Below are 14,575 nucleotides of genomic sequence, written 5' to 3' on the forward strand. Positions count from 1 at the left end.
GCCCTACACTCTGGCAGCCATCACATTCAGGAGAAGACCACTACATCAAACTGCAGCTATGACGACAGGAATTTTAACTACACCGGAGAGGGGAAATTAGAAGTGCTCAAACACACACTAATGTTTCTGGGCATCAGCGTGTGCGTACCTGGACTTACATTCGCTGACTCCATACAGTATTATTAAAATCTCTCCTTGTGTTATTACCCTCAACCCACCTTTCCTGCTCTGTTTTAATGTCCAACTTAAACACATTCATCAATCATTTAGCCCATGCTTTGATACTGATGTGCTGAATTATATTATTAATATTTCCAGAGAGGCAAATTATGAGCACTTTGTATTTAAGAGGCTTTACGGCTTCAGCAAGCAGTTTTTTAACTACCCAGCCTTATCAGTGGAAATCCAGACGTCCTTGGAAGAAAGAAAACAAGGTTCTGCTGACAGTGAGATGAGAGTTTCACCAGTCTATTCAGCTCTTATCAGGTGCAGAAACTTCACTTTTACAATGTAAAAGAGAAGTTTCTGTAAAGTTTTGATTCGTGGATAATCTGTGTGCAGAAGAAGAGACAGTATCACCAATGAATCCACTAATTGGCTGTTTAATTGGCTGCAATTAGAGAAATCTGTATCAAATAGCAAGTTAAAATAGCAGTAATAAGCTGCCATATCTGTCAAATCCTGCTGCAAAATTGTAGAATACTGTATGAATGAGGATAGGTGCAGTAATAGAGGGGGGAAAAGTGGCTGTGCAACAGGAAAAACACAGCAACAGAATACTAAACCACTACTTGTGTGCTTTATACGAATGCACCTCTCCTCCGATTTTGTCCACGAGGGATTGAAATTTGTGTTTTATGGAGGTATTCAAGGATTTATGCTTGGTCTCTCAACTCAACAGGGCAGCTCTGGGTCTTCTGGGGGCCTTTCATGAAATTTAATTTGGGCTCTTCATTCCTGGCTCTGTGTCAACCATCAGCACACACCCACATCGGTACATCTGCAAAGCATGAGTCAGATTCAGGCAACATATGCTTGGGTATCAAGGTGAGATAAATAACACCGTATACTACAATCGCAAAGAGATTATAGTTCAAAAATGTTTGATTGTGAAATGAAACATGTCTTAAAAAGATTTAATCTTGTACGCTCGATTTATTAACTTAATCAAAGCAGCCTAATATATGATTAAATTAGCTGTAAAATATTTGTCTGTTTAATCGCATTTATCAATCACTGGTTTAATGATAACTGTCAACACCACAACTATGATCGAATCGTAATTAAAATGTTGTGTATGAGTACCACTGATATATTTATTGCAAAACTATTGGTAAGGTAGTATAAATAGTGGGGGCAGATTCAATCAAAATCCCATTTTTAAGTCATGCTGCAACCAGTCTCATCCTAAAGAAATATGAAATTCATTTTTAAAACTAATGCCAAAACAGGTGTTTTCTAACTTTATTATAATGGAGTCAAGAACTCTCTAAATTAGGACTTCTTACGAGTTTTAAGAGTCTGTTGTGATAATGGAGAGGAAGCCATAGAGACTGCTGTAATGCTTCATGAGCCATACAAGTCTCTCTTATTATAGAGAGCCAAGCTGATAGACAACATTTGGATAAATATTACTCTGAAAAGGCATAATTAGATATTACAGCTCAGTTTCCCCAGACATGGATTAAGCGTAGAGTTGAACTAAAAAAAACTTTTCCAGTAGCAATCTCCATCAAAGTTTTCTAGACTAGGTTTAATCCAGGTCTGGGAAACTGGCTGAAAATGGTTTATAATAGTAGCTTAATCACAGCTGATGGCAAAGTAGCTCGAGCTGCTCACACTCATCAAAAACTTCCCACAACCCTGGACCCACATCACACACCGGTTAATAAGAGGGGTAGAAACAGAAAAGATTATCACTTTTGTAGATATTACCTCATCTCATGAGGTAACCGTGAGCACAGTTCATGCTGTTATGCAAGTAAACAAATGCTTGACTTCATGAGTCTTTGTTTTATTGATTTATCTTTGCTGTCGCTTTGATGCATTACTACTTCAGCTTTCAGGAGGCAGTCCTATATAAAACTGTGTATTTTTCATAAATATACTGATCACTAATAGCACTTTATGACCAAAAACAAATACGGATTTCAGATGTTTTCTGGTTTGTTTGTTTTTTCTAAAAACCGAGACAATTCAATTAAAAAAAATCAAGTCTGGCAGATAAACTATAAAATACTGACACACTTTATGAATTTCTTCCGGCTTGTTCCACCAGAGTTTATTAGACTGTTCAAAAGAATACACTTACAATACATATGCTTATATCGGCTGATATTACCTCAAACTACAGAGTGAGAAATTAGCAGCTATAATACATGCAGCTGCATGTTCTAAAGGCAGATGCGCCGACATCATTAATGCAGGAACACTGACTCGTACAGGGAGTCTGTACGCTGTGTGTGAGGAGGTCAGGGCTGCTGTTGCAGAAAGCATCAGTATGGGCAGAGCCTTTCTCCTGAGCTACTAGCTGTCTGCATCTACCAGCTACTGTGAGAAGAGCTCTATAGCTTCACATCATAAGACTTGAGCTTGCAATTAACAGAAAAAATAAAAGCTCACATTTTAATGCTGAGGTCAACAGCTTGACTTTATCCGATGCTGTCCGAGTGTTTTTCTATTTACAAAAAACAAATAAATCATTTTGCAGCACGAATCAGTCCACATTCAACACCCTGATATATAAAGTATCTTGCATATTCTTTCATTGGAGCATTAAAACTGTACGGGAATGGAACAGTTCTAAACTTACTCAGTTATATTTGCAAATGGATAAACACACACACACAAACACGCACGAACATGAACACTGATCCAAGCAAGCATTCATCAAAGATCAAACTACGGTTTTGTTTTTCCTGAGATACTGTTTTAAGCTCTCGGATATGTTGGGTCCCAGGGGATTTTTAGAGCTGCCTTCTCAGCTAGTAATAAGTTCATGCACATGTCAGTGATGATTATTTTGATCTTTTTTTCCTTTTCCTATTTTCATGACACTTCTATTTATTTTACAAAAAGACACATAACTGAAGATTTTACTATTATTCCAAAACAGCGAAGAGAATCAAAGGAAACTCCCCTGCTAACAGGTGGGTAAGAAACAAGTAATCCTGACCTCTGTCAAGGGAGACGTGTGGATTTACTGCTTTAAGCCCAACTGATCCACAAGGCACTCCTAGCCTTTATCTAAAACCCTACTTTTAGTTGCAGCCTAGCCCTAAATAGATGGAATCATTTGCACTCCTTAAGCCTAGCTTGCTAAAGTCCAAGCAATTTAAGGAAGGAACTGCTGTTGTAATATATATAATGCCAGATTTGAAAAGTAATCAGTCAAATATACCCCACAAGCTTTTGCCAGTGACTTGGAATATTTGGAAGTTTTGTTTCCATTTTTTTTTCTATTGAGATAATTCATACACAGAATTAAAGACACCTCATTGTCACCCACGGCAGCGGATTCAGCATTTTTAGAACTTCAGTGTAAGGATTTTGGCTTCTGCCATGCTGGCTTTTTTGGAGCTTTTTTGGAGCCCTCCACAACAGTCCCACTTTCTCGTCTGGCCCCTTGAGAAAATTAATCACCCATCCCTGCCTCACATGGATGAAAGGATGGAGTGCAAATTTATCAGCTAATACAAATAAGCTTGGTTAGCAATAAACCATATGGGATGCAACATGGATGTAATATCAGCTAATTACTAATGGACTAATAACATACTAGAATTTCACTCACGAAAACTGAAGCACAAACTTCTTCTACCCTGTACGACAGAGCAAGCCTTAACATTAGTCAGGTAATCCATTAAGACAGGCAACAAATGCATACACACACACTCAATGAAGAAGTTGAGTTTAGTGGATGAGGTCTAGCAGACTCTGAGGCTCCAGTTACCTGTTAGGACACGTGTCAATCACTTGGCCACACCCCTAACTTAATTATGCATCAACCTCACTCGGTTCCTGAAACCATTTCCCTATTGGTTGAACACAGCACTTTCTGCCAGCCGTGCACCCGAGTCATCTCACAGTCAGTCTCCACAACATCTTAACATCTTTGCTACTACTTCGCATCTCTTTCACAACACTGCTTCACTGAAACCATTCGCAAAGCTGTAAATCACAATTAACAGCACAACATAAGTGATAAGTGCTGTGGTGTCAGTGGTCTCTCACTCAATTAGACTGTTATGTAATTGAGTTTTTTTTATTACAGGACTGGAGAGAAGCAGTCTGTTGTATATCCAACGCCATATTCATGGCTGGTTTTTTTTTTGGGCCTTGAGACCATGGTGAAAGAAAAAGAAACTGGTAGACTGGTGGAACAGATCCTAAACAAGAAAAAGTTCCTGATAATAAAAATTCCATGTAGATTAATTTAAATTACTTGCGCTGTACCGACACAGCAGCCGACACCTAGAACAGATCTGTGATGCTTTATTTGAAACAGATGACAACAGTGTAAAAGTGTAACTCCAACATACAACTGCACAAAAAACAAAACCAAGGTTGAATTAAAGGTCATATTTGTGTAACTCACCACCAACAAACACCTTAATATGAACAAATTTCCACCAGTGTCCAACATTCATTATCCTTTGGCCATCTACGCTGTTTGTAAGACATATTTAATGGGCTCCAATCAGAAGCAGCCATCTATTCTGATCCCACTTTCAGGTGCTGCGATTCCTCATCAGTCTTCATAAAGTCTACTGATCCCTGTGGGACCCTGATGAACCCTGATAGGGTGGTTCACCTGACAGAATAACAAACAGGACATGTGATTCCTATATTGCAGAGAAGCTATTGTCCTGGAGCTGACACGTTACAGATCCACGCATGTGATTCAGAAGCAATAAGGATGCACAAAACAGCATTCATGTGTTCCTGTATTTATTTATTTTTTTACCTGGAACACCAATGCAGGTATAATCAAATCCAAATTCTTCAGGTCAGTTGAAAGACTTGCTATTTGCTTTATTTGTCTCTTCTACTTGACTACACATCAGTGTCACTAGCAGAACAAATTAGGGAGCGTGCAGTGTGTGCTGAATGAAAACAATGACCGTGAGAGTGAAATGGAGGCAGGAGTAAAAGCCAAGACATTTAACATGGTTGAAAAGAAATGGAGCACACATCAAAAGAAAGATTTGTACAAATGAGGGATAAATGAAAAATTGAAGGGAAAACAAAAGTATCATTTAAGCTGTGAGGGAAAGAATAGAGGGAAACAGGGAGTCTAGGTCCGGGTGTGACCCCTGTCAACTGGTGACAGCTTAGAAAAAGAGTCGGGGCATGTTCCCCTACCACCTTAACATCACATGACGACAGCTCGTGCAGTGACTACAGGTCATGGTTAATACAGTGAGAATCACCCAAATGAGCCCCCGAACTTAAGACCTGTTCACAACGGTTTAGTGCAAAAGAAAGCCAAGACATCATACTCTCATTGCCATACTGACTTTCTTGGCTCCGTCTTCTACGTATGTGCATGTCTGAATTTTTTTTTCCTCTTTCAGGGATGATGGTAGAGTGTGAATGTGTCAAAGGGACACAGGACCAGACACCCATGGGAGAAACATTCAATCCTGTTGCACTGCCAGAAGGACACAACAGGAAAGCACTCTCTACCCTCAATCAACCCCTCCCCTCCACCATCCCAGCACTTTCCAGCTCTTGGCCTTTCCCTTTTGTGCATCTGAGTGGTAGTGATAATGGCGGGCTGTCTGTCACGCAAAGTCTGACCCAGATTCACTCTCTGAGAAGAACAGCGAGTGGAATAATGGGGATATCTTAGTCCTGTACCCATAGGATTGATCCTCCCCAGTCGGAACTGTTGGCCTGGAAGACAAGAATGAGCAGGAGAATGCAAAGCCAAGGGCGTACGCTAACCGGCATCTACTACTGGATTCCAATACAAACCCACAGCAGCCAACTCATTAGGCCAGTAACCAGCAACAGGGTGTCAAGTTCCTCATAGACAGCTCCATGAAATAAAGGCCACTGAAACCTACTGGGCTGTGGAGGGCAAAACGAAAAGAAAAAAAATAATAAAACTGAACTTTAAAGCATACTTTTAAATGTGATTCATGATAATGGAAAAAAAAGTCAACATTTGTGCCAATCAGAGACAATCCCCTGTGGCTGTGCACACACTGTTGCATGGATACAGCTACACAGGGCGGTAAGAGAAATCACAGAGAGCTGGGTGGGTGGGGGCCGAGCACACAAAATGGCTGAAAGGGAATCTTAAGAAATTAAGGCTATTTTTTTTTAGATTTAGATTTTTTCTGCTGGCTAATTGTTCAAATTCAAAATGTAATTGTGATGTTTGTAAGGAGATAGTGACCGGGGAAAGATCACAATGTTTACTGATTAATCAGCCTTGTTCAAGTGGTTCTTTTTAATGTTATTTTTAAAACAAAGTTGTCAGACTTACATTATCTGTCATCAGCTTAAACTGCAAAAAGAACTAGATTAATCTAAATACACTGTTTAAATATTGGGTTCAAACTCACCCTTATCCTTCTGGAAGAACACAGCATGAAGATGTCTAACTGATGCTTTGGAAAGTTTAAGAAATGCTTGTACACAGATACCCAATTTCATGTCATTATGTCACAATAATTCAGATGTCCTGATTGAGTATACTGGCAGCATTAAGCTCAGCGGGGCTCGTTTGTTAATTAACACGTGACATGGACAACGTCAACTTTGTTATCACCCTCTCAACGCTGAAATCTGCGGGAGTGGCTTATTAAGATCAAACAGGTGAAAATAAAAATGTAAAAAGCCAATCAAAATCTCGATGAGTGTTTCCCATCTTACAGTCTCATAAATATCCCGTTCAGGAATCAACCACAACAAGCTACTCGAGGCCCCAGTCACACAGTCCAGCTGATGAACTCCTGGCAGCCACTGGCTGTTAGGGAAAAATAAGTATTCTTTGGCAAGTTGTGAATATTTGCTGAAAGTCGCTGTGAACAAGATTGCTAAGATTCAGAGCAGGGTTAAAGACCGGTCCATTTTTCCTTGGTAACCACCTGTCACTAGGGAAAAATTCATATTCTTCAGCCAGTTGGTGAGCGGTTGCTGGCACTTGCTAGGTCATACTGGTTGCAAAGAGGCATATGCATTTGCACCTAGCAGAATGATGCAATCAAGAGAATACCTCCGGTTTTGTAAAGTTAATTATACAATCCAAATAAGCATGAAATAATAGCTTTCTAAACAGAGACATTCACTGAAATCCATGATTTTCCCTTTCTTTATATCTCATGAAGATCATGTCTTTATAACTCTTTTTAAACGTCTTTATGTTTGCACATTGCTTCAACTCCACACTCAAACTGTTTTTAAATTGCACTCCAAGCACAGAAAAATGAAACCTTTCGCACATTCAAAGTTACCAAAACCTCTTAAATTATAACTTGCTTTGACTATCACCTGGCAGTTCATTATTTTTTGCTCTGAACAGAATTCGTGCTGTTTGGAATTCCACTAGATCTGCAAATTTCAGTGTAATAGTGAGTTTGTATGCTCCCTATAACCTGCATTGTCGATGACGTGAACTACTTTTTTTTTTCAAAGTGAGAGAATTCTTTATCTCCAGTATGTGTTGCCCTACTAGTTTCACTACCGCTCGTTTGGAATAAGTCGATGCCAACGGGTGATTACAGCAATTTGCTAGTGACTAAACCAATAACACACCCTCTTTGTTACTGATTTCACCTGGCACCAGCACACAACCTCCACAACCACTGCCAGCCAAGAATACACATTTCTAATTGGTCTCCAGGCCCGTGTGACTGAGGTCTAACATGGCAACTTTACAGGGACATGAGGAAGAAGACTGTAGCTCCAAAAGCAGGAAGAATCCCAAGAAAAATGAATGCTAATAAAGATGCAGTTCTTATCTGAGTCAATGTGTTTTGATTCAGCTGGACCTCATTTTTTTCAAGAACGCCTGAACCTCCATTCATCCATTCTCTTCCACTTATCTATTTCACAGTCGTTGTAGCCTATTCTTCCTATCATAGGGCAAGAGGCAAACAACCATCGACACTCACATTCACAATGGGCAATTTAGAATCACCAATTAACCTAACCCCACTAACTGCACGCCTTTGGACTGTGGGAGGAAGCCGGATTGCACAGAGAGAACTCACACAGACACAGGAAGAACAAACTCTACACAGGAAGTGTGGATTCGAACCCAGGACCTTCTTGCTGTGAGGCAACAGTGCTTAAGCTTAATCGCTTAATTCACCTCTTAGGAAAAGTATCCCTGAATAGTACTTAGCATAACATTTAGACTGCCGAAAGTCAAGAACATGTTTGAGCATTCAGCCTCTTCTCTTTTTTACATGACATTCATATCATAGTCATAGTTTCCTTTGTTTGTCAATTCCCTTTTTACCAAGTAGTGTGGCAAATAAAACTGTACGCACAAGTCATTAACAACCACAAAATCCATTCACTAAGGTTTAATCTATTTAAAAGCTAAAGTGTAGTGCCCTTGCTCACTTCTTCTGAAAAAGGATGGTATTACTTTTCAATATATCCTTTCAAATTGGCCAATAATACGTTTTTACGATGGAGAGCATGAGCTACAATACTATTATTCACTAAAGGAAAAGGTCTGACGTTTTCGCTCGCTTGCTCAGTTTCAGTGCTCTCTGCTTCTCTCCCTCTTCCTGCGTCCTTCATGTGTCCTTGCGTGACAGTGCAACCGCAGTGTGCTTCACCGTTTCTGTGGGAGGCATCTCTGGGATCCCAGTGTGTGGGAGAGGACTTGCGCCTGGCTCCCCATCTTTCTGTCGCTTATCTCAATCATGCACACTCCTGCCATCCCTCCTACTGCCTCCCAATCTCTCTCTCAGCTGTCACACAAAGCCCTGCTTCACTTTGTTTCTCACACAAAGGTGCATTTCTCAGTCTGTCACCAGGATAATGACTGGTGGGGAAGTGAGGCATTTGTTTTCTTAATTCCTCCAAAATCTTTCTGAAAACCGCTTTGACAGCTCTGTCATCAGTGTGACAGGCAGGTTGTTTAGGTTAACATAGGGTAACCTGTTCTTCCTCACAGGGTATCCTCTCGTGACAACCTTTTCAGCTGCATTAATTATAAAGAAATAAATAATTTAACATAAAAATATCTCAAGCTGTCAATACAAGCTGCCAAAAATGCAGGACAAAATCCTGCTACTCAAATCATCAAGGGTAATAATCGTGATTAATAATTGTCATAATTATCATCCAACAAAATAAGCAGGACTATCGAGCAAACACACGTACATACACACACTTGGATTTTCTCTATCCCGGCTCGTAGCTGCAGAGAATTTCTCCTGATTGAGAGTGCTACAGTGCCAGAACTAATTAACAGCATTTGATTGTCTTGCCGCAGAGGTGGAAGTCATTACCATCATATTTCCCTGTGTATGCAGAATATAGTGCTTAAAAACTCCAGCAGATGTTCACAATGTGGACGCACTGTGGGTGAGCTTAATATGCATCTATAGTCCATCATCATACTGAATCACACTGGGAAAAAAACATGACATCAGTGCTGGTCCAGTTAATCATCTGGAGTGTGTACATGCACAGGAAGACATCGGCTCAATCTCTCCTTTCTACCTGCGTTTTGACGCTTTATTATCATCATGATAATAGTGGAAGGAATGTGCCTTGCGATCTTTTTTTTCTACCACTCTTTGCATTAGTCAGTGGTTTTCTATTGCTTCAAAATCTTTTGAACATTTTGAATGGGATGGAGCAGCCTAATTAGCCTTCCTGCCTATACAACCCTGGCCTCTGGAACAGAGGGGGGCAGACAGGGACTCTAAAAGGGAAGGAAGGCAAACAGGAAGTTTTGCCTTCTTTTTCCATTCTTTCTCCACTGATCAATCACAGCTTGGATTTTTACAGCATATCCCCTGTTCACCCCCACTCAAGCCTCAAATTATTCTAGCGGACATCAAATGAGCTCCGTAGCTCACACAGAAAGCTGCCAGAGCATAAAAGACCACACCAAATCCAGACACACAGTAATGGTAGAAGCACAGAGGACTATGAATACAGGAGCAAAGAGAATCCAGAAGCAAAAACTGTTTCGCACGACACACTGCTGTGTGAAATGGTATCCCGGGCTCCACTTGGCAGACAAAGTAGGTCTGAATGATTTATGAGCGACAACAAAGCTTGCCAGTTGTTTGTTTTAGATAAATGCTACACAAAGCAAAAACTAACAAACGTGATGATGGCAAACAAAGAAAGACAAAAGTTTCTTGGCCAAAGAAAAAAATGCACCTAGATTTCCTGAGTTTCAGAGTACTCTTGATGAAGTGGTACAAAGTTCAAACCCACAGGCTGTTTAAGCCTTGGCGCAGGTAGGGCTTTCTGCAGCAGTGCAACAGATCCAAAAAAATAAATAAATAAAACTTTTCAAAAGCAAGAGCTGAATTTCTGAGAGGATTTCATCTCTGAAGCTGAACCCGCTTACCTCCTCCAACAGCATCCATGGGTCCCAGCACTAACACCTGGCCAACTGCCCGCCCATCAGGTGTGAACACCTGGTAGTCCTCACCAAACATTCCCTCCCCCTGGTCTGCCAGCAAACAGCCTCTATCCATCCACTAAAGCTGCTCAGCTTTACTCAGCTCAGCGGAAAACCTGTAAGATCAACTGAGTGATGCATCACAGTACTATACTGTACTTTAATGTAATCTTCTGTATTCAAAGTGTACAACACCACTTCCCTCCCACAGTAACATTACGCCTCAATGATTACGACTTTAAAGGACACTGAAGTTAGAGTATGACAAAGGCCTAAATAGGGTAGCTGACTGATAACATAGTGAACGTGCATAATAGGGACTAACAGCACCTCTTGCTCTCTTTTACTACTATACAGTCTTTCAACATCTGTGCTCTTCGTCAGCAACATGCTTATTCACAATCAGGATCGGAGACAAGCGCTCGGGGCTGCAGAAGCACTTCCCCTTTCCTCTGCACTTTCTCTCTGCCTTGATCTACCCTCTTTCCATCTCTGCCTTTCTCTGTCTGAAAGGTTTCTGTGAAAGGCCCAAGATGAAAGGCTGCCCTCAATGGGAGCGTGATTGCAGAGACAGTGCTGCCGGCACAAGGTGCTACCAGAATTGCTCACTCAGAATTGCTCCGCCCTGCAAAGATGTACACCGCCACTGTCCAAAGTTTGTGCATGTGCAACAGCAGAAAGATGTTCCCCTTAACAGCCTCTTACTCAAAAAGATTTATCCCAGCAGTGTTCAGACAACATGTGCGTCGTGTCACATGGAGAGGATGTAATGTGCAATGACACGCACACACAAAGAGGGGAAGCGCTATAAGATAAATACTAGCTACACCTTGTAACATGTAGATAGATCTGCTGCATTATATCTGCTGCTTTCTGTGACAATGCGATTTGTTTCAGGATATTCACACAGCATGCACATGCACAAAAATAGACACTTTTTTTTGTGATGTGCTGGTTTCTAATCTGATAATCTAAGAGCAAAAGGCCTAGAGACTTGTGCAGGGAACAGCCAAATGTCTGCTCATGTAAAGATGAATTCTTGGAGAGAAAGCGGGGCACATTAAACCATGAGTGCTAAAAAGGTAAAACTGTACAAGAATGAGACATGAACAAAACTCTAGACAGGAACAATCTATATTTACGTAATTCTGTGTTGACAGGAAATGTTCCAGGATATTAAAATCTATTGAGACTTTGAACACCAATTTAAAACATACATGTTTATGTGTAAATGCAAACGTGATTCACTTGGAATAACTTCAGTTATAACCCAGTTATAACCCTCAATATCAGAATATGAAGGGAAAGATACTCAGGAATGCTAAATCATACATTTACAGTAACAATTTAAAAACAACCTACATGTAAATACAAATACATCACTAAACAACAAACAAAAACCACATAGAAGAAGCGAGAGTCCTCCTGTAAATGCCTTGGATACAGCAATAGTGCACCGTTGTCTGTTCTATAATAAGCAGGACTGCAGATCGATAATGCAGAGTGATGTTGCTGTAATGTGACCAGAAGCCTACTTTTCCTCTCATATCAAGATAAATACAAAAAGATGTGAAATCTGATATTACGCTGCACGTGTACAAAACGGATTCACCAAAGGCCTCGTACCAAATTTAAGAGAGACGATTGACCCTCTCAATCCCAAAGATAATATTAAAACACACACACACAGATGTAACCCCTAAACCTATTATATATATACCCACAAGAGAAAACAAAGGATTTTCAGTTCAGTTCTACCAGAAGCTCCTCTCATGTCACCTTCACCACAAAATTACCAGTTTTATGGCTACAGTCCAATTAAAGTGATTATGTGTCAGAGAAGAAAGAGTAATATGATGATTATGATAATGACAGATGCAACACTTTGGGAATGAGCCACAGGTGCAAAGCTAGACCCAGGTGCAGCCATCCCAAATAGGAGATTTTGTGGAGCCAGTAACCGCACAGGGTAAAGAGGTGAGAGATAAAAAGCCAACCCTTCAACTTGCAGAGACGGTAATTTATGTGGAAAGAATTTACAGGTGTCACAGCCCAATATCTCTTAACGGCTCTTTGGCTGATTTAAACAGAAGCACTGGGGCTGATACTAGTCCCTTCAAATTAAGTGGTCTACAGGGATTGAGCAGTGAATGGAATTCATTATGTTGGTTGACGGCTGTGATGTTAATTTAAGCAAAGATAACAGAAAAGTAACAGGATATAGGGAGAAATGTCCTACGACCAGACCACTGTTTTTCCCTTTCACCTAATCCCCTCAACTGGTCACAGCCTTTATTTGAGCATTTTAGCCTATAGTATACAGCGATGATTGTTGGTGTGAACTGGTGCAGACCAATCCCCCTTCCTACCTTGTCTTTCTCCCCATTGCCAACAGCATGTTGTTGTTACTAATCAGTATAATCGAAGCTATGGTTTACTAAAAAAACTAAAAAAAGTGAATATCTGACCTGGAGAATTTAGGGCTAACATTTTCAGTCATCAAAATTACAAAGATACAAAAATGCCAGTCTAAATAACTTAAGATTAGCTGTACAATTAATAACTTAATTGCGTTTAAACATCATGAAAACTGTGAAAAATCCTAGGTAATCTGAAATTTTTGTGGTTTTCTTGGATTGTATTTAATACTTGGATAAAAACTATTTGCAGTGAATGAGTGCCTGAAATCTAGAACCCATGAACATCACCACGGGCTGTGGTTTCTCCCTTGAGATATTGTGCCCAACCTTTACACTACAGGCACTTTCAGTTGCAGCTCATGTATGAGTCTCTCTGGATTCTGTTTCAAAGCAGGCTATACTGTGTTGAGATCAGGTTACTGACTTAGCTATTACTTGGCTTGAAGAATATCCAATTTCTTCACCTTGAAAACCCATAGGTTGCTTTTGCAGTATGCTTTTGGTCATTATACATTTGCACTGAAGTACTGTCTAATCAGGCTTGCAGCATTTACATGAATCTCATAGTGTATTTCACAATTCACCCTGCAGTCGCACTACCAATAAACACTAGTGGCTTAGTTTCACTGACAGTCATACATGTCAATGCTATAATGCTAATATCATTTAAAAGATAATGCATTATGCAATGAATTATGAGTTTTCATGTGTTTCTTTCCTCTTCTATACTTTTCTTTTTCCTGCTCAAGTTCATCTTGATTTTGTCTGTCCAAGGATTTTTTTTCAGACCACTGCATGCTCTTTTAGACTTTTCTAGCAAAGTTGAATCTGACCTTCATGTAAGAGTGTAAACAGTTGTTTGCACTTTGTTGTAAGCCCTCCGTATTTCCATCCATGAAAGTGTCTCTTAATTTTAGTCTTTAACAAGAATGCCTACTCAAGAATGTCCTTGACTTGGTGAGATGTTGTGAAGTTTTTCTCAACCATGGAAGTATTGCTGTCATTATCCACTTTTGCTATCTTTGTTTTGCTCTTTTTTGAACCTGACTGCTGATTCGGCCACTCCTAAAGTTCCTCCTGTCTCTCTGGGAGCTTTGTTTTGGTTTTCCAGCCTAATGTTGGCCTCCCTCACTTGCACTGACATCCAAAACTACTATGAAAAGTTAAACTCAACAATTTGAATCATCCATCCGCTTCCACTTTTCAGGGTCGTGGGGGACCCTGGAGCTTATCCCAGATGTCATAGGGCGAGAGGCGGGGTACACCCTGGACAGGTCAGCAGTCTGTCACATGAAAAGACAGACAACCATTCACACTCACTCATTCACACCTATGGGCAATTTGGACTGATCAATTAACCTACCCCTACTAAGTGCATGTCTTTCGACTATGGGAGGAAGCCTGAGATTGTGGGGAGAACCCACGCAAACACGGGGAGAACATGCAACCTCCACACAGAAACCCCACCCTGACAGTGGAATTGAACTCAGGACCTTAGTGGTGTGCAGCAACAGTGCTAACCACCATGCCACCGTGCTGC

The 14,575-nt window shown here is 40.5% G+C and overlaps 1 protein-coding gene across 7 annotated transcripts in view; it reads right to left on the minus strand.

The window, feature by feature from the left end:
• Positions 1-14,276, minus strand: part of srcin1a (SRC kinase signaling inhibitor 1a) — a 101,658-nt gene extending 87,382 nt beyond the window's left edge. For all 7 annotated transcript variants that reach the window (XM_026164429.1, XM_026164420.1, XM_026164426.1 and 4 more), the window contains exon 1: positions 10,562-14,276. In XM_026164429.1, the coding sequence (XP_026020214.1) occupies positions 10,562-10,691 (130 nt within the window). In that variant the 5' untranslated portion in view covers positions 10,692-14,276. The remainder of the gene's footprint in view (positions 1-10,561) is intronic.
• Between the last annotated feature and the right edge of the window lie 299 nt (positions 14,277-14,575).

This window comes from Astatotilapia calliptera, chromosome 4 (assembly GCF_900246225.1).
Source record: "Astatotilapia calliptera chromosome 4, fAstCal1.2, whole genome shotgun sequence".
In the NCBI taxonomy this organism is placed as follows: Eukaryota; Metazoa; Chordata; class Actinopteri; order Cichliformes; family Cichlidae; genus Astatotilapia; species Astatotilapia calliptera.